This window comes from Acomys russatus, chromosome 26, assembly GCF_903995435.1.
Source record: "Acomys russatus chromosome 26, mAcoRus1.1, whole genome shotgun sequence".
NCBI classification, from domain to species: domain Eukaryota; kingdom Metazoa; phylum Chordata; class Mammalia; order Rodentia; family Muridae; genus Acomys; species Acomys russatus.
In genome coordinates, this window is record NC_067162.1 from 43,407,551 (window position 1) to 43,426,851 (window position 19,301).

The 19,301-nt window shown below is 47.3% G+C and overlaps 1 protein-coding gene across 2 annotated transcripts in view; it reads left to right on the plus strand.

Annotated features, from left to right (window-relative positions):
- The window catches only part of Cdh13 (cadherin 13), a 1,096,387-nt gene that overhangs the window by 755,282 nt on the left and 321,804 nt on the right, over positions 1–19,301 (plus strand). For both annotated transcript variants that reach the window (XM_051169275.1, XM_051169274.1), the window contains one exon: positions 7,064–7,208. In XM_051169275.1, the coding sequence (XP_051025232.1) occupies positions 7,064–7,208 (145 nt within the window). The remainder of the gene's footprint in view (positions 1–7,063; positions 7,209–19,301) is intronic.

Below are 19,301 nucleotides of genomic sequence, written 5' to 3' on the forward strand. Positions count from 1 at the left end.
GCCCTAAGATCAGGTTTTATGTGGCAGCACACACACACCCAGAGACAGACAGAGACAGAGACAGAGACAGACAGATACACAGAGATAGAGAGAGAGAAAGGGAGACAGAGAGAGGCGAGGGAGAGAGAGAAAGAGAAGAGAGAGAGAAAATATGAATTCTCTTAGAACTTACAACTGGAGACACCCCAACCTTGTACCCTGTTCAAGCATAGCAAACCTGCAGGGATCCCATTATGGTCCCTGTTGTGTGAGTATGCTGCACTACAAAAGATAAACGGAAAAATTGATGCTGCTTTTGTTATGATCTTGAGCTAGTTCAAGTAGAAGTTCCTAAAGACACAGTCTGCAGACAGTATCAATCGTGGCATCCAGGTCAGAAAATGTGCCACAAAGAGCAAGTACCAATAGGAAACACTCCCTGGGGTGGCGGTGTCTTGGCTGCACAGGGGAAACTGAGTCTCATTGTGTTAGATATGCAGCCAGTGTAAGATCTTCATTTATTGTTGCTGAAAACGAGGCTTTGTGCACAAGCCCACTGATAGCTAAGCACAAACTACAGCGTCTCAAAAAAAAGTTATTAGCTCTGTGTGTGTGTGTGTGTGTGTGTGTGTGTGTGTGTGTGTGTGTGTGTGTGTGTGTGTGTGTGCTTTCCTGTGCTTGAATACTCTATCCAAAGCAAACCAGAATCATCAGAGTGGAGAAAAGGTTGCCAGCATGCTCCCTGCATCGTTTCTCTTCAGAATGACTCACCAGGGCATTGACAGCACAGGGTGCTGTCTCCAACTCCATTGATCCAGGCTTCTCTGCTGTGGCTTGAGTCAACCCATGCTACAAAAGACACCGTCTTTTAAGAGCCAGCTTTCCGTCTTGGCCTCCACTCAAAAGAGCCTTGTAGCGGGTTTTGTTCTTCATCATTTCATCCTGTTGTGTGAGATCACAATGTCAAATTTCGCGTCTTTCATGTTGGGAGATGAGAGGCTGAGCCAAATGCAGGGCACGATCTTAATAGTTTGTTGTGGTGCCGGAAGCCAACAAATGGGCAAATGCTTTGTAATCTGCTTCATTATGCTTTTGGTGCTCTTTTGTTTTTAAGAGAGTCTTGGCAAATGAATCATGTGGACAGCACCATAGTCATTACATGACATTAATTAGTTTAAAGAGTCATTGGCTTGCATGTTGTGACTTTACCAGTTCACTTTTCTAGTGAGAACACCCCTCAGACTCCCCCAGATGGAAAGAAATAGAGGAGCTGGGTACTGGGTAACATGCTTAAAGGGACACTACCCTCCTGGCCTTCCCCAGTCCTCTCTTCCCACCTGCAGGACTCAGAGGTTAATAGCCTCAGCCCAGTGGGATTACGCACACTCGCTGTGCTCCCAAATCCACAGAAACCTTTGCCTCACATGCTACACGGTTATAAAACAACAGTTGCGGTGCTATGAAACCATGAAGCAAGTGACACAATTAGCAAAGGACAGGACCTTTCTCTCTCTCTCTCTCTCTCTCTCTCTCTCTCTCTCTCTCTCAATGTGTATTTATTTTCTGCTTGCATGTACGCCTACGTGCCGGAAGAGGGCACCAGATTTCATTATAGATGGTTGTGAGCCACCATGTGGTTGCGAGAATTGAACTCAGGACCTTTGGAAGAGCAGCCAGTGCTCTTAACCTCTGAGCCATCTCTCCAGCCCCATGACAGGACCTTAAAGGGACATGAGCAAAGGGAGGGGACTATGGGTTTTGAAGTCAGGCCTACATTTCAATGCTGCCTAATCACAAGCCAGCTTTGTGACTGTGGACAGCGACTCCAGTTTCTTTGCCTCCGTCAGTGTTTCCTCAAGTTGTTTCGAAGCAGATGCACAAAAAGCCTGGAATGGGCTGAACACCAATAAATGCTAATTCCCTTCTTTTCAAAAGTAAGCTGTCAGTTTAATAGGCTTTGATATTGTTTACCACTGGGGCTTGTGTTGGTCAATTAAGACCGCATAGAGTCAACTGGCCCAGGGCCTATGAACTCAGACTTACTGTCAGCCTCCTGTGCCAGAAAAGGGAAGAAAGGACAGATGGCCAAAGCTGAGGCCAGAGCTTTAGACTCTGGTCTCTTAAAAAGAAACCACCTCTTCAGAAGAGGGCTTTACGCAGGCAGACCTGTGTCAGGCCTCACATCTGGGCAATCTAACCACACACGTTCACCATGGCCCCTGGCTCAGGAGCCTGCCAAGGCTGACATTGAGAGGCAAGCACACGAGCGGAGATTCCATGTGTGGAAAGTGTTACATCCAAAACAGTGGCTGCGGGAAGGCAAACTAGGAACACCCTGGCTAGTCTGTAAGAACTGAAGGCCTAGAGTCCTAGGCTCTAGGCTAGGAACAATGGAAATGGGAGTGAAACTGGGAATCTCGGGATTGGGAGGAGGGTTTTATGTGACACCTATGCCAGATGTATGCACTGGGGTGGAGGAGCTAAGAGGGCTGATGTAGTTGGTAGGTAAGGAACGAGAGAACTTCCTTGTGATGCGGGTGGAATTGGTGGGTGTGGGCTGGGGTGAGGAGACTGTGGAAGGGCTTATCAAAACAAAATCAGGCAGGTCTCCAGAGATGATTCAGTCACTAAAGAGCTTATACACAAGCATAAGGATTTGAGCTCACCTCCAGAGCACCTAAGCATGGCGTTGCCTCCAGATCATGGCAATGCACGTCAGTAGCCTTCATGCTAGGGGTGAAGGCAGAGGCAGGAGGATTCTTTGGGTCACTGGACAGCTAGTCTAGCCATATTGGTGAGCTTCATGTTCAGTTTGAGAGCCCTATCTTAGAAACAAAGATGGAGAGGTTGGAGAGGTAGGGACCTGGGATTGGTTTCCAGGATCCACACTGAGCAGCACAAACCACCTATAACTCCTGCTCCAGAGAGTCTGCACCCTGCTCTGCCTCCTTAGGTACCGGCATGGATGTGATGCAGACATACACTCAAGCACACATCCATATACACACACAGTAAAATTAACAAAAGTCATGCAACTGTTAAAGAAGGCATTCAACATTGACTTCTGGCCTCCATGCTCACGTGTGTGTGTGTGTGTGTGTGTGTGTGTGTGTGTGTGTGTGTGTGTGTGTGTGTATTGTGTGTGTGTGCACAATACATCCAGAGAGAGAGAGAGAGAGAGAGAGAGAGAGAGAGAGAGAGAGAGAGAGAGACTTGCTATTTATTTGAGGAATGAAAAGATGTAGTTGGAAGGAAGGATTCTCATGGAATGACAGAGATGTGATGGACACTGTGAAGGAGTCAGGGCAGACAGTGCCGTCATGATGGTGAACCCCAAACTGCCCTTTCCAGGGGCCCTGGTGAGAGTGGCAGAACTATCCTCCAGCGGTGGTACTAGGGATGGAGAGAAGAATGAGTTTAGGAGCAGTGTGGGGGAAAAAAACCCTCATGGAGTGTCTGGGGACAGTAGTTTTGCTGTAGGATGGCTCCTGAATGCCTGTCTTAGACCTTGACTGAAGGCACCTCTTGGCCACAACTATGCTCACAGAAAGATGTTGAACCTGTGACAGCTACCTCTGTTATGGCTTTGAGGGTCTCAGGATCACTTCCCACCCCTGCCTGACTGCTGAGACTGGATTAAATGACTTCACACATAAAACGCTCATGCCATTTCTAAAATAGGCTGAAAATGGATCCTTGAACATTGGAGTAAGATTTGAGTGATCATATTGACTCAATTGGTAATTCTACTTAGGAGGAACTTTGAGCTTGAAACCAGCCTGAGGCACATAGTGGGTTCTGGGCTAGCCTGAGCTACATAGTGGATTGTGGGACAACCTGAGCTATATAGCAGGGTTCTGGGCCCACATGAGCTACATAGTGGTTCTGGGACAATTTGAAGTGAAAAGTAAAATATTGTCTCAAAAAACAAATTAAAAAAATCAAAAGCTTTGCATGAAAATCCAGAGCCATTGTCATATCAGAGGTTTCTGGGTGTCACACTAGAGCCTGCACAGCAATCAGTGAATCTGTGAGAAGCCCCTGCCAATCACTAGGGTCTAGAAGGGACAGAGCCTGCTCAGAGACAGGTCCTGCTCATCTGGAGGCTTCCGTCACAGGTCAGCTGTCCCAGAGCTCTCCTCGTCTCTTTGGAGTTGTGCCTCAGTTGTACAAGAGCCATCAAAGCCAGCGATGGAGAGCAGTGGGCTCTGCTTCTCCAGGAAGTGTGTGGGAACCACATGCCATGGAGTTGGGTACCATGGGAAACTGAGTTCTCAGCAAGTTCCTCGGAGTATGAAGGCTGCAGTGAAGTTGCAGGAGGCAACATAACCACGCACTGCCAGAACATCTGGTCTTCATTAGCCTTTTGATGTTTACTTAATTGTTGGCCGTTGCTTATTCAGAAATCTTTTAGTGATGTTCAGGTTTTGCTGAGCCCCACATCCAGCTATGGAACCTCATGTGGGGGGCACAGACCATTGTTTTAATAATCTAGGGTGTATGTCACACATCATCATTCCAGGGCAAGTTAACCATTGAGAGAAACTCTGAAGAGTTGGCGTACAAATAGGCCATGAAGGGCTGCTGGCGTCATTTCTCTTGAGCAGTTGTTTTGTGGCTTCCCGCCACTGGCCATCTATCCCTTCTTCTCCTGGTGGGCTCCACCATGCAGCTGTACACTGCATAGGTGATGGATACGGATGAGGAGTCTTCCCGTTGCATGTATCTATCTTGCTTCGTCTCTGAGCCTCAAACACAGCCACTAGAATCTATCATGTGACTCAGAGGAAACAAACAGCATTTCGGACTTTGAGAGGAAGGATTTGTACATTTGAAGCATTTTGCTGAGGAAGGGAGAAGGAAGACAAGAGCATCTCTCAGCATTGATTTTTCTGACACTGACAGCCCCTCTGGAATGTGAGAGCAGCGTCCTTGTCCTTCAGAAAGTTGGGATTTGCTCACTGAAGTCTGGCCTTAACGTGAGTACAGCAAGTGAAACTCGAAGGTCAGATTCCGTGTGGGAGTGTGCGCATGAGGAGGACAACACACATGTGTACAGGGACGCGTGGTGGCCACAGGTCAACACTGGGTATCTTCCTCAATCACTTCCTCTCAATTTTCCCAGATTGGGGTGTGATGACTGGTTTTTATTGTCAACCTGAAACAACTTAGAATTACGTGGGAAGAAAGGCTCCATTGGGGATAATTATGTTGATTATAGTAATCAGCGCATACAATGGGTGGCACCATTCCCTACAAAGGGGATCCTGGACTGTACAGCTAGAAAAAGCAAGTTAAGCACTAACTTGCAGGTGTTAGTTCATGGTTCTTTGTTTCTGGTTGTGTGTGCACTATGGTCAACTCCCTCGAGAGCCGGTACCCATGGCTTCCCAAGCTATAATGGGAAGAAACCATGACTGAAAGTGAAAATAAACTCTCTGTTAAGTTGCCTTTGGAGGGGGGCATTTTGTCACAGCAGCAGGAGGCTAAGATGCAGAGTCTCCCACTGAACCTGGTACTCACTGATTTGGCTACATCAAGCCCGGGGATCTTCCTGTCTCAGCCCCCTCACTGTTGAGATTGTAGGCACATAGTGCTGTGCCATGGTTTAATGAGGTTGTAGAGATCTGAATTTAGGTTCCCAAGTTGCCAACTGAGCCTTGTCTGCCCAGCCTCAGCTTTAAAACATGTCTTTTCTAGTACATCTCATTTGAATGCAGTGTTAAAAGCCTTTGTCCATTTGAATTTTTCTTAATTAAGGTGTTATCTGCCCAAGAAATCAAATGGGTATAGGAGCATGTATGCATGCATGTACGTGTGTGCGTGTTTGTACCTGTGTGTGTGTACATGTTGACACAGAGGATATGAAAGTGCTAGAGAAAAACAGAAAACAATCCCTCTAGCCATGTAGCCCAGTTTCATCTGATGCCCCCGTTGGTACATCACCAGCATGATTGTAATGTTTATCTTGCCAGCTTCACTGAGCTCAGAGAGGCCTTACCGATGACAAAACCAGGGAATTGAGCATCTTGGTGAAAGGACTCCGTGCTGTGGTCTCCACTGACCAGAGTGCACCGTCATCTCCTCTGAAGGGATGAACACTTGTATTTGAAAAATCCTTACTGTTGTTACTGAGAGAAACCAAGGCCCAGTTAAGCACACCAAATGGAGCACTTGGCCCTGGGATGCCATGGCTTCCAGACCGGAAGCAAGGCTGCATTCCCACGCTGCCTTCTTGGCTGAGATTCCGAAGACTTTCATTTGGAAGTGCGTCCTGGATCTGTGAAGTCTCTGGCTTTTTAAGGGGATTCCTGGTGGGCAAGAGTCCTGAGTTCTCAGCAGGGCTCTGCACATGCCAGTATTCTTACCTGAGGGATGCCTCCAGAAGCATATCGATCCGAGCATCTCCACAGCATCCCCACAAACACTGCGGGTTCCCCCGGTCCATGATGTTTCATCTGTTGTTTCTATTAGTGTAATGTTCCTCTTAAGGATAATGATGTTGGGAAGATGAACAGTCTAAGCACATTTTCCCAACTACGGGTGTATTATTGCAGTAGTGTGTGTGTGCTTATGTATGTGTGTGTGCTTATGTGTGTGCATGCGCACGTGTGTGTACATGTGTGTGTGCATGCGTGTGTGTGTGTATGTGCGTGCTTGTATGTGCATGTGTGTGTGCATACCTGTGTGTATGTGTGTGCATGTGTGTGTATGTGCGTGCTTATATGTGCATGTGTGTGTATGCATACCTGTGTGTATGTGTGTGCGTGTGTGTGTGCACGTGCGTGTGTGTGCACATGTGCATGCACATGCATACATGTGTCTGTCTGTCTGTGTGTTTAACTTCCTTTGCAGACTTGATAATTTAACTGAGTTTTCCAAGAGGGATTTAACACATGCTGATCGTTGTCTTTTATCATAAACTACTTTCTATTCTCATCCCGGTGACAAGCCATGGAAACCAGAGTTTGACTATCACCAAAGGCTCATAAAATGATTGATATAACCTACTTTCTCTGCGGAACCTTGTTTTCATGTTTAAACATAATGGTTTCTTTCTCTCCCAATCTCTTTGTTCCTACAGCTGTTTGTGGAGACCACGGATGCCAGTGGCAAAACTCTGGAGGGGCCAGTGCCTCTGGAAATCATTGTGATTGATCAGAATGACAACAGGCCCATCTTCCGGGAAGGCCCTTACATTGGCCACGTCATGGAAGGATCCCCGACAGGTAGGTCACACTGGCTGGCCATCAGCCTGGTGGCCCAGAAAGTGGCACATGGCCATCTTTGAGGATTCTGACTGCTTGGCATGCAGTAGCATTGTTATGGTTTCTCTGGATTCCAGCAAGGGCTGAAAGCATGGAACTCGGAGCATAATTGGGGGACTGCAGACTTTGAAAATATCCTCTGTCATCTGCACGGGTGACGCTCCATCCAGGCCTCCGATGCCTGGTTAGTGTTGGGTAATGTGTGGATATTTCACTCGCAACCTAAGGGCTGAAGGCAGAGCTGTGTGCCCTGTGGGGTTTTGATGAGAAAGTCTGTCCTTCACATAAATTGCTCTGTGAATCCTTTTCATAATTGCCTTACAGTAAGAACAATGTTGGTATGGCAGTCTGGGCCTTTCCCCTTTTCCTTTAGAAGGTGTTTGGAGAGACACCTTTTGTCTTCAGTCAAGGGACCAAAGACAAGTCTCTCTCTCTCTCTCTCTCTCTCTCTCTCTCTCTCTCTCTCTCTCTCTCTCTCTCTCTCTCTCTCTCTCCTCTCTCTCTCTCTCTCTCTCTCTCTCTCTCTCTCCACGTATCTACTGTTATGGAAACGACTCCAGGGTGCCTCAGGGCCTTGCTATCTCTCACCATGTTTAACCTATCTGGAAAGGTCTTAGAATTTAGGGGCCACATACATTCTAATTAGAGGATCCAGTGTCCAGCAGGAAAAAGAGACTCCTACGTATAAGGCTGTGAAAGGGAAGAACAAAAGAACCAAGCAACCCCTGTTAGAGTCGACTTTAATTCTATGCTTTAAGATACATTTAGGTGGAAAAAGCCCCAGAGTAAGAGTGCCACTGTCGCTGGTCCTGGTCCTGAGGTTTTGACTAAACAATGAGCAAAATAGCCAGTCAGCAAGCCATTGAGGAGACAGAGGCCAGCTTGGGCTCCTTGTCTCCCTTTGTTGAATTGATGGGGTGTATCAATGACATGTAGATACTGGAGACTTTGGACATGTTGCCATGGTAACCTCCCCAGACTACCAGGTGAATAATCATATGCAAGATGCCTCAAGCCTCCCTTTAGCTCCACAAGCTTGGACTCTCTGCTCTTCATTCCCACTCCCCCACCCCCAAAAAAGAACAAGAACAGGCATTTGAATGTGCTCTTACAAATGATGGCAAATTTGCTTTGTGTCCCCCCCCCCCAAGGGTGTTACTGGGAGAAATGGAGGGAGAGAAATGGTAACAAGGCTGGTGAGGGGCAGACTGGGCAGGTAAAGTCAGATCACTTCAGGGAAGGTCAGCCTCATGGCACCTCTCCAGGGGCTTCGTTTGATGGAGAACAGACTTCTGATGGGAAAGGCCCTGGACTTTGATTTTGATGTTTACAGAAAACTACTTAGAGGAGCTGAGGGGCATAGCAGGTCAGCAAGATGGATAGAGAAAGCTATTAACGAGGTCAGAGTGTGAGCAGAGCAAAGAGTGATTCCTTTTCCTCACGTGTGGTCCCCAGACCCCGGGTATGAGAGACTGGAATGTGGATGGGCTGGAAACGTGATCCTGGTGTTAAAGTCCACGGTGCATCTGGGGACTGTGAGCATGAACATCTCTGTCTGTTACGTGTATGTGATGAGATGAGGGTCAGTCTTCCTCCCACGGCTGTGTCCTTTCATAAAGTTTAAGAGTATTTCAGGTGCTATTGCTTTGTATACATGTCATATTTTCGAGGAAAAATTGAATCCTTTATGCACGCTGGATTTCTTAATGCACAAAGCTATTCGGTTAGGGGCTGCCACATCTCCAGGAAACATAAACTAGCTCACAATTGATCCTGACCATTGTTGATGGCTTCTTCTTCTTCTTCTTCTTCTTCTTCTTCTTCTTCTTCTTCTTCTTCTTCTTCTTCTTCTTCTTCTTCTTCTTCTTCTTCTTCTTCTTCTCTTCTCTCTCCTCCTCCTCCTCCTCCTCCTCCTCCTCTTCCTCCTCCTCCTCCCCTCCTCCTCCTCCTCTCCTCTTCCTCCTCCTCTTCCTCTTCCCTTTTTTTCTGTCCTTCCTTCAGCAGCGTCTAGGTTTAACTCTAGAGCAGTCATTGGAAGCAACTAGTCAGATTTGGTGTCAAGAACATAGATACTGGGGGGGAGGGGAGACAGTCTTGGTGGACAACTGCCTAAATTCATTAGCACCCTGAAAAAAAGTTTAGGAAGGATAGTCTCAGGGCATTGTGAGGGTGGATGGTGTCCCACCCTTCTCCAACCTTCTCCCCAACCAAGACGCTTGGTCTAGTTATACCATGTGTTCTGTGTTTCCTGGCTGGCTACACATGATATCTTCTCCCGTGTCTACAATTTCCCACTCCGTTTTTGAGGTCTCCTCAATCGCTCTCCACTTTACATTTTTTTTGAGACAGAGTCTCTCAGCTGCTAGCTGGTCAGTGAGTCCTAAGGGGCCCCTATCACCACTTTCTCAGTGCTGGGATTGTAGATGTATACTGCCGTGCCCAGGTTTTCACCTGGGTGCTAGAGATGGAACTGGGGTCTCCAGGCTTGTGTCTCAGCACTTGACTACATGAGCTAGCGCCCTAGTCCCTGGCCATGTATTTTCAATTGACTATACAAACAGCCACTGGACTCTCCCATCATTGAACCGAGCCCTCGTTGTGTACTGAGAGATTTATGTACAATACACTCTCCCCCACCAACTGTTTCTTACCCTGAGAGGTGGGTCCAGCAATCATCATCATACAGACAAGAAAACTAAGACTCCATGTCTTGAGCTTTGATCTCCATTCTTGAGCTGTCTACCTTCTTCCCAAAGTATTGTAGATAGGCTATTAATATTTACTTTTAATACATATAATTATTATCACAGTCATTATTTAACCCACTATTAAAAAAATAAATGTACACAGGCACTGTTAGATTTTTTTTTTTTTTTAATATGCCTGAACACTGGAACTGGGCAGATACAAAGCCCCTAAGCTACCTTGTTATCTCCAAGCCCCAAATCCCATGCCACCTAATTTACTCATTCCTATCTGGGCCACTCCCCATCCTTAATTCTCATAATATCTGCTTATGCTTTCCATGGGGGATGCTTCTCTCCATTTGCCAATCCTCAGAGCAAGCTCCTCCCTGCCACTTGCTTCTAGTTCCTGCGTAACCCATGGCGACTTTTCCTTCTTCCTCCTCTCCTGTGCCTTCTCCTCTTCCTCTCTCTCCTGTGATCCTTCTGTCCTCAAGCCCTTCAACCTTACTTAGCTCCACCTACCTCTCTTCTGCTCAACCCAGGCTCAGGCATTTTTTTTTATTGGCCAATCAGGGATAATTTGGAGGCAAGGTTACACAGCATCACTTGGTCTGCATGAGCATTTGCTCATAAAGATCTCGAGGGACAACCAATTAACACAGTAGCTTTAGACCATGCCACAACACCAAAGACTAGGAAGACCATGGGGAAATTTGGAGGATGGTGCCTTATTTGATGATTGAGTATTGCTTTTGTTCCGCATCTGTCATGATAAAACATCCAGACCAAAAGCAACATAGGGGCTTTATGTGTCTTCCATTCCAAGTTATAGTGCACATTGTGACAGTAAAGTCTCGGGTGCAGCAGCCTGTGACCATTGGCCACACCTGCAGTCAAGAGCAGAAGGAAATAAAAGAATGAACGCATCACACTGTCTGGTTGTTTGCTGTGCTCAGCTAACTTTCTTGCCTCTTACGCAGTTCAGGGCCCAAGCCATGGTGTGATATGCATCTTCTTGCCTCAGGAACACTCAAGACAGTCTCCCACAGGCACACATGCAGGCCAACCTGATCTAGACAGTTCCTCAGCTTAGGCTCTCCTCTCAAGCGATCCTAAACTTTGGCAAGTTGACAAGTAAAAGCTGTCACAGACACTGTCACCCCTGCTCCGTCCTGGGGTGTAAAGTTGGTAAAATCTGAATTAGCATCCTGGCCAGAGCCTCATCTCGATGTGTGCGCAGCATTCCTGGACCTTGTAGGAGCCTGAGATTCAGAAAGCACCCGCCCTGTGGATCCATACTTCCTTGGTGCTAACGCTAGACTCTAAGCAGGTCCTGCTTGGGGCATGTTTGTGTTTGGGCAGTTCTGTCAGGTGACAGAAAAGGAACAGTCCTGCTGGCCAACATCTGGCTTCCCCAAATCCTTTTGCTTTATTGTGAGCCTTCTGGGAAAGGCCCTGCAGGAAACACAGCATGACATTGAGATGCTCATTATAACCTCATCACTTTCTCCTAAGCTCATCTACCTAGGGCCAGTGTTCTGAAGAGGCCCTTCCTGTTTACGGTCCTGTCACCAACACCCTAAGTTTTTGACTATTAATAAGTAAGGGATACCACTGTCATTTTGCACCCACCTCCTCACACTGTGCAGCTGTTTCTGGGTCTAGCACTAGAACTTAGTGTGGAGTTTGATGCCTCTACTCAACTTCTTAACAAGGTGGGACCTCAGACAAGCCACTGAGCCTTCTAGAAGCCACAACTGCCTTGTCTGTGATATGAAGCAGGATGGAACAGTAGCTAGTTGAGAGTGTGTACATGGGGATTAAATGAGACGGCAAGCCTGATCCATTGCTTAGACTGCAACAAATTCTCAGAAAATTCCAGTGTGCCGTTGTACTCTTAATTCTGAGATTATTCTTGATGCTCTGATATTGTTCCCTTCAGCAAAGTTAAAGCAAAGAGACACATTGTTGGTGTGAAGGAGAATTTATTTCCCAGTGACCCAGGCATCACTACCATGTCCCTGTGTACCCAACTGCCATCAGTACCTATCCATCACAGAGGAAGGTCACCTGTATTTATCTGCAGGTACAGACAGCAGACTGCTCCCAGCTGCTCAGCACAAAACTCCAGGGTATTGTTCTGGGAAGTCACTCCTGGATAAAGGCACATCAGCAGAGAATGATGGCGTTTTAGTTCTTTTCATAGTTACAGGTGTTGATTTATGGGCCCACATCCAGGCTGTGGCTGTTCCACCAGCCAGCCGGGTCCCAAGACCCACCAAAGTGGAAGAGAGGGCTAGGACCTCAGGATTCCCAGAGGAGACCCATGCCAGGACCCTGGGTGACCTGCTGACACCAATTTACATGCGTTTTGTTCCTCCTGGTCTCCTGGGAGTGTTTGTACAGGGCTAGCCATGAGCAGCCACTGTGGCTTTGCCTACATACTCTAAGGGAGGATTGAGGGCAAGTGTGGGGCCTCACAGGAGGGAATCCCAGGAAAGGGAAGTCAGCCAACACAAGAAGCAGTGGTGAGGCTCTCAAGGTGACAGACTAGAATTATTCTAGTCAAGGGACCAGAGATCTGGGCTGTCCCCCATTCACCCTGCAAATCTAAGGGAGGTGAAAACTGTCTCCGGGGGGAACCTTAGCTTCCAGAACTTGTGGTCAGGTCAGCTGTGCAGAAGGCGAGCTGAAATATGAGCTTTCTTGAAAGCCTTTCAGCAAGGCATAGGAGCTCCCCGTGGGGCTGGCGTTAGCAGCCCTGGATGGAAGCTGGGAGAATACCACTCCACCCTGGGCCTGGAGAGGCATCAGGGAACAAAGGCAAGGCAGGAAATAGCTGTATCCAGCCCACATAACATGTTGGCCATATTCAGCTTCCCATTCAGAGGGACACACGACCCATAGGTATACATCAGAGTCACGAGGAGGACCAGTGTCTGTGTGCTGCCCTTGCTCTTCTCTGAGCTGTAGAAGACAGACCAGATCAGTGGTTACCTCCTTGACAACTCCATGGCTCCCATGCTGCCTTGCTCTCTACTTTTTTCCCCTTCCCCTCCAATATTGTCCCCAAATATCCTAATGTGTCAACAGGGACTGAGGTCTAAGGGCACCCTCAGTAAGGGGACAGACGTCGTCCTTCCCCACTGGTATTCACAGGCACAGGAGGAGAGAGCGATGGAGAAGGCATGAACTGAACTTGTGGCTGGTGCTACAGCAGAGCCATGAGGGATATTTAACACAGGAGCAGCTGAACCTCATTTCATGTAGGGGGAAACCCCTCTGAGGAGAGGTGAGGCCAGCACAGGGATGTCTCCCCATTCATTTTCATCCCAGGGTCCTCTAAGTACGGTCTGTCTGATTTTAAAAGAAATCTGACCTGGCCAGACATGAGGAAAAATAACTAAGTCGGTTGACCTTTGGGGCGATCGTCCATCCTGAGATGTCTGCTTGTCTTGGCAGCAAAATGACTTGAGCTAAGTTAAGTCGGCTGTGGTGCTGATGGCTGCTCTTTGGTACCCAGCTCGGCATACGGATGACTGTGATGCTGCAAGATGATGTCTCGTACCTAGCTCACTATACAATCCCCATTTTTTCAGGATGGGCTGGTGGTAGTAAAGCCTCTTTTATGGCGCCTATTTTTCTCATGGCAGTTTTTTCCCCACTGGCATGTCAGACGGTCAGATCATGTTCTCTCTCATTTTCATTGTCCCCAGCCAATCTCACGGTTTCCGGTGTATTCAGCCATAGGCCACCCACTTCGTGTTTTCTTTAACATGAGTTTTTAAGAAAAGAATTCAACTTTCTCTCAACTTCTTTAAGTGGAAAACCACATTATGCCAAGTCACCGTGTAGAGAGAGAACCGTCTCTGTGAGCTGACATCCAGGATTCTGCCTGGCCCTAGGCAAGTCGCTTTCTGTAGTCCATGTCTGCTAATCAGAAAATGCTTAGTTGGTCCCTGTGGCAAGCAGCCAGTGCCTGGCGTTCTGCCATCTAGTTAACCAGTCCCTCACTGATCCAAGAGGTTGCTCTTTATCATCCGTTCCATAGGGGAGCACTCACCTACTCGTCCCCACCTACTTTTGTGACGAATTATGTAGGGCAGGAGTCAGATCGGTAAGATGGAGGATGAGCCTTATTACATTTGATCCTTGTAATCGGGGATTTTTAAAATTCTATATCTTAGCTCAGCTCAGGAATTAGGAGATAATCGTTTCTCTTTTCACACAGATGCAGACTGATGAGAATTTTCATTTATGTGTTTCCCTGGACTTTAGTTCAGTAGCTGCAAGGGTTTGGGTTGGTGTCTTTATCTGTATTCGAACAGGGTGAGGCTGTCTCAGTATGGCCTTCTCCCTAGGTTTTGTGTCTGGGAAAGAGGGCCACAGTAGCTGATACTTGCCTGTCTGCTCAGGTCATGGCTAGAGCCTTGGTTGAGGAGTGTAGCCCAGGAAGAATGCCATTAGCATATCATTTGAATACAGTTGAATAACTAATGTCATCAAAGAGCTGCATGATCCATCCAGAGTCTACTTCCCAAAGGGGAAGTTCCAGGAGTAAATGGTATGCAACGTGATGTCTGCACCTGGTTAGCTCTTGCGTCTTCTTGGTCATTCAGGAAATAGAATCTCCATAATGACTCTTCACTGTACCAGTGTGAATGTCCCCAGCCAACAGACGTCTCTCACAATCTCAGAACCAAGCTCACTCCTCGTTCTTGCTCCAAGGTCTTCCCTCTTACATACTCAGCCCCTCTCTGGTGGGCACCATTGCCTGTAAGAGGACTCCACCCTGTTGGATTGCTAGAACGTTCAGGATGCCAAGGGGGTCTAGAGAGAGGAAAAGAATGCTTGGACCCCTCAATCTGGTAGAAGGGAGCCTCACCAGTGTAGCAGAATCTTTAATATGCACGGCTTCAATCACTGTTCCTTCCATCCCACTTACAGCTAGCTGCCTTACCCACTCTTAAGTTTGCACATGGGCACTGGAGATGCGTTTAGGAGACAGGCATCACCTTGCTTCCTGAATCCCTTCCTCTCTGACCTGAGGTCTCTGTTCCCAAGGTCCTTAGAGCCTCAGGTGAACTGGAGAGATGTGGCTTTTATTGCTCCTGTCAGTCATTTTCTTGTTGAGGTAAATGTCTGGTAGCCCTGCTCGAGCGTAACCATCATGTGAAAGAATGAGTCCAACAGAAATTTCCAGCCACTGTGGCAGTAGACAATGGCTGAACAACTCCTTCAGTTACCAGGGGGTTGTGCCTACAGATGCCCCTGGACTCTGTCCCCAGTGCCCGACCATCTGCTCTGGTCATCTGTAGGAATGCCAGAGCATCAGATCCACAAGAGATAACTTCAGAGAAACTGACTTGACAGAAGTTTCTACAGACATGTCATTTAGCAACTTTATATTGGCCAGCTGCTCCAAGCCAGGCCGTGTTGAAGGTGTTGGGGACATAGAAGTGACACAGGCCATTAGGTCTCTCCTCTTATGACATTTGTGAGGCTGAGGAGATGGCTAGAGAGATAGCTCAGTAGGCAAAGTGTTTGCCTTGCAAGCATGAGGACCTGAGTTTGATCCCTGGAACCTACTTTATGTTTTAAGCCAATCAGTTGGAAAGATGGCTCAGTGGGTAAGATCACTGGCTGCTCTTGTAGATGATCTGGATTCAGTTCCCAGGACCGAAATGATGGTTATGTCTCCAGTTTCAGGGAACCCAATGTCCTCCTCTGCTTGCTTCTGAGGTCACTGCATGCATATACACACACACATACATGCAAGCAAATATTCATACATATAAAATAAAATGAAAAAACATACATATAATAATATGCACTTATAATCACACATGGAGACAGGTAGACCCTTGGACCTTGCTGGACAAACAGCCTAGCTTAGAGTTCCAGGATGATGAGAGACCCTTGTTGTAAGAAAGGTGGATGATGGAACTTGTACTCATTACCCCTTTTTTTGCTGTGATAAGACACTATGACCAAGGAAACTTACGGAAGAAGGAGTCTATTTGTGCTCCAGAGGCCTACAGTCCATGATGGCAGAGTAGAGGCAGGCGACACGCAGCAGTCATGGCAGAGAAGCAGGAAGCTGAGAGCTCACACCCTGAACCACAAGCAGAAATCAGAGTACCTAGTAACAGCGGGAGTTTTTTCAACTCTCCAAGCCCGTCTCGATACCTCCTCCAGCAAGGCCATACCTCCTACCTCTACCCAAACAGTGTCACCAACTGGGGTCCAAGCATTGAGCGTAGGAGGGACACTCCCATTCAACCACCACAGCACCCGAAGGACAACACCCAAGATTTTCTGGCCTTCACGTGCACAGATATTCACATGCATGTAAACACACACACACACACACACACACACACACACACACACACACGTCATGAGTGCACATGCTCACACTTACCCCACTTATGGTTTTCTGGGAGAAGAAAATTAACCAACGATTAAATGAACAGAAAGGGTGGCTCAAGTCCTTCAGATAAAACAGGGGGAAAGTGATGTGATGCAATGCCAGTGAGGTCTGATGATGTCACATTGAGCCTGAACATAGTGAAAGAGAGAGTCCATGGGAGAAGGCTGTTCCAGGAAGAAGGGCCAAGGTATTACAAAGACCTGAGAGGCGTCATATGTAGGAAAAGTGTCCAGAGAGTTCTAGGAGACAGGCAAGTGCACGGTCACTCTGAGCAGAAGTCAACAAATGCAAACTAGATCTCTTTCATTTTGCTTGTTTTCTTTTAAATAAAACTTTATGAAAACATAGACGTACTCAGTTACATATTGGTTGCCTTTCGGGCCACACTGACTGATGGGGGAAACTACACATCCCATAAAGACTAAAGTATGTACTAGCTGATCTCGCAAAACAGAGTTTGCAGATCCTGGTTTAAGGCTACATAAGTTGTGGCTACGCTTTCCATGCAGTAGGAAGCTGTTGGGTGGGTTTAGCAGGAGACTGGTAAAGTCTGGTATGACTGCTAAATAACAGCCTGCTCTTTTTAGTGGAGAGCTGTGGGGGCGCAGGCCAAGGATGGCTTTAGAAGAGTCTGCCCCTGGACAGCCGCTCAAGCTCTAGAGACAGCCCCACACCCGTGCGCATCCAGGCGGTACTAAGTGGGCCCAGTAAGCTTGGTGGGGGGAGGGGGCAGAGAGAGAGCACATGAAGTTGGCAGAGAGAGGGGGTGGGATGGGGTGGAATGTGGGACAAATTGGAGGAGAGGGAACGCGGGTTGTGGATTTGGTTAAAGCGTGTTCATATGTAAAATTCTCAAAAAACCAAAATTGTTTTCAGTGCACCAAGCATAAGAGAACTTTAGTTCAAAGCAAAGCTGTAAGGAAAAGAGACAAGAGGTCACACACACACGTCTGTGGTGATCCCCTGACAAATGGGAGATTACTACATATGGCGCCACTTTACACTGCTGGATTATTGTGCCCGAAACCATCTTTATGGAATTACAGCAGCCCTGTAAACCTTAATAGGTTTATAAATTTCCCCCAGGTGTGAGCTGGAGTCTGCCTTCTGTTTTCTTTCTCAGCTATAAGCTTGAGCCTGGGGACCCTGATATTGGGTTGGGGTTTTGTTTTGTTTTCCTCCATCCCTAGGTTTTCAGGAATCAGCAGAGTCCCAGGCATACATAGTGGTGGCTACAGATAAACTCCATCCAAAAAAACCAATGGTCCCAGGTGGCTGGAGTTCTGAATCACAATAAAGCTCTCTTTTTATTATGTTTTTAAATAAATGTCTGTCTTTACCCACAATTTGTTCATTCCTTCTATAAGCATCTCCAGATAGCTCACCATATGCAGAGTTGCTGTTTTTAGTGAGAAGAGAGGCACATTACAGCTAGTGCTACCCCAGACAACCTGCAGATGCACAGAGACCTCAGCAGGTAATGCATCCAATGGCACACACTGGAGCCATTTGGAAGTGTGCATGCCCCTGAGAGCCCTCCCTGGAGAGGGAGGAAGAAGATGCTTCTTCCTGGAGTAAAGCACTGAGAATCTTGAGTGGATTCCATTCCACTGCTCTTTGTAGGTCCTGGACTACTTGTCCCTTAGCTGACAGCGCAGTCCTCCTGTGTGCTGTAGGGCTGAGCACACAGAATCGCATGGGCTTAGGTTAGCCCTCCTAAGGTCCTGGGTAGCAAGCTTAGAGCTGTGTGACTCCAGTGACTGCCCTCTGCAGTTTCCTTCCAGTTTCCTGAAACCTTCTCACTGAACACGATGCTACCATGAAGCCACAGGAGCCACTCAAAGTCTAGAGAATATATCCTTAATTGTCTGTGAGTGGCGGGGCAGAGGGACAGACAGACAGACAGAGACAGAGAGAACAGCACCCATCTTCTTCAGTTGCCTCTTTTTTTATAATCAAATTTTTATGGTTTCAGAATTTTGTATTCATAAAATGCCTTTTGATAGAAACACACCTTCCGTGCCTTTCCCTTAATGACCTGCAGGCCCTCAACAGCCTTCAACAGCTCAGTGCCTTCTCTGTGCAGCCAGACCTGCCCCCTAGCAGTGGATCTGAAGATGTTCAAGGCGCTCTGAGGCTCCGCAAGGCAAGCTGGGCCATCAGACACTACAAGGCAGCCTCACCCTCAGTGCCACTGCTCTGAGGACCAGATTCCTTCTGAGGGCAGAGTGCAGGGCCTCAGCTTCCAATGATCCAGGTTCTTCACTTTAGCATCCAATGTATTTTCCTAAGATGCCCTGAGTGAATTATATGTAGACCCACCTCCAATCTTAAGTAAATGGAAAGAGATTCAGTCTGCTAAATTCTGTGGGGAAAGGGCATATAAAATCCCTTTCAAGTGTATGTTTTATGAAATATAGGCCATGAATTGAGTTTCCCAATATCAAAGAAAAAAACTTTGATAGACTTGTAGCTTTCCTGCTTTAATTACAGCTGCATATTTTTTTATTCAAGCCGAACATAGTCCCCAAAGCTGTTTCAGTATTCAGGAGACCAACTCTCCTCAAAGAGTTCTCCAAAGTCAGGCTGGGGGAATATTTGTGTTTTCTTGCTTGCTCTGGTTTTCCTTTTTTCTGGGCTGAGGCTCTTTATCTGCTGGGTTCCTGGTTCTCATCATGGAGGCTAACATGGATGCCTCCTCCTGGGGTGCCTGGGACTTGTGTCTGTGCCACAGGAAATGCCTCTCTCTCCGGAATTCCAGGGATGTCTTCACCTGGTCCCTCAGCACCAAATTTCCCCAGCTGCTCTTTGGTCGGTCCCTCTCATTCTCTCTCACATCTGCCATCTCACCTTTTCTCTGCCTGGGATAGGCCCATGCTTATGGACTCATTAGAATTATAAGCTAGAGCCAGACGTGGGGACAGGAACATCTGT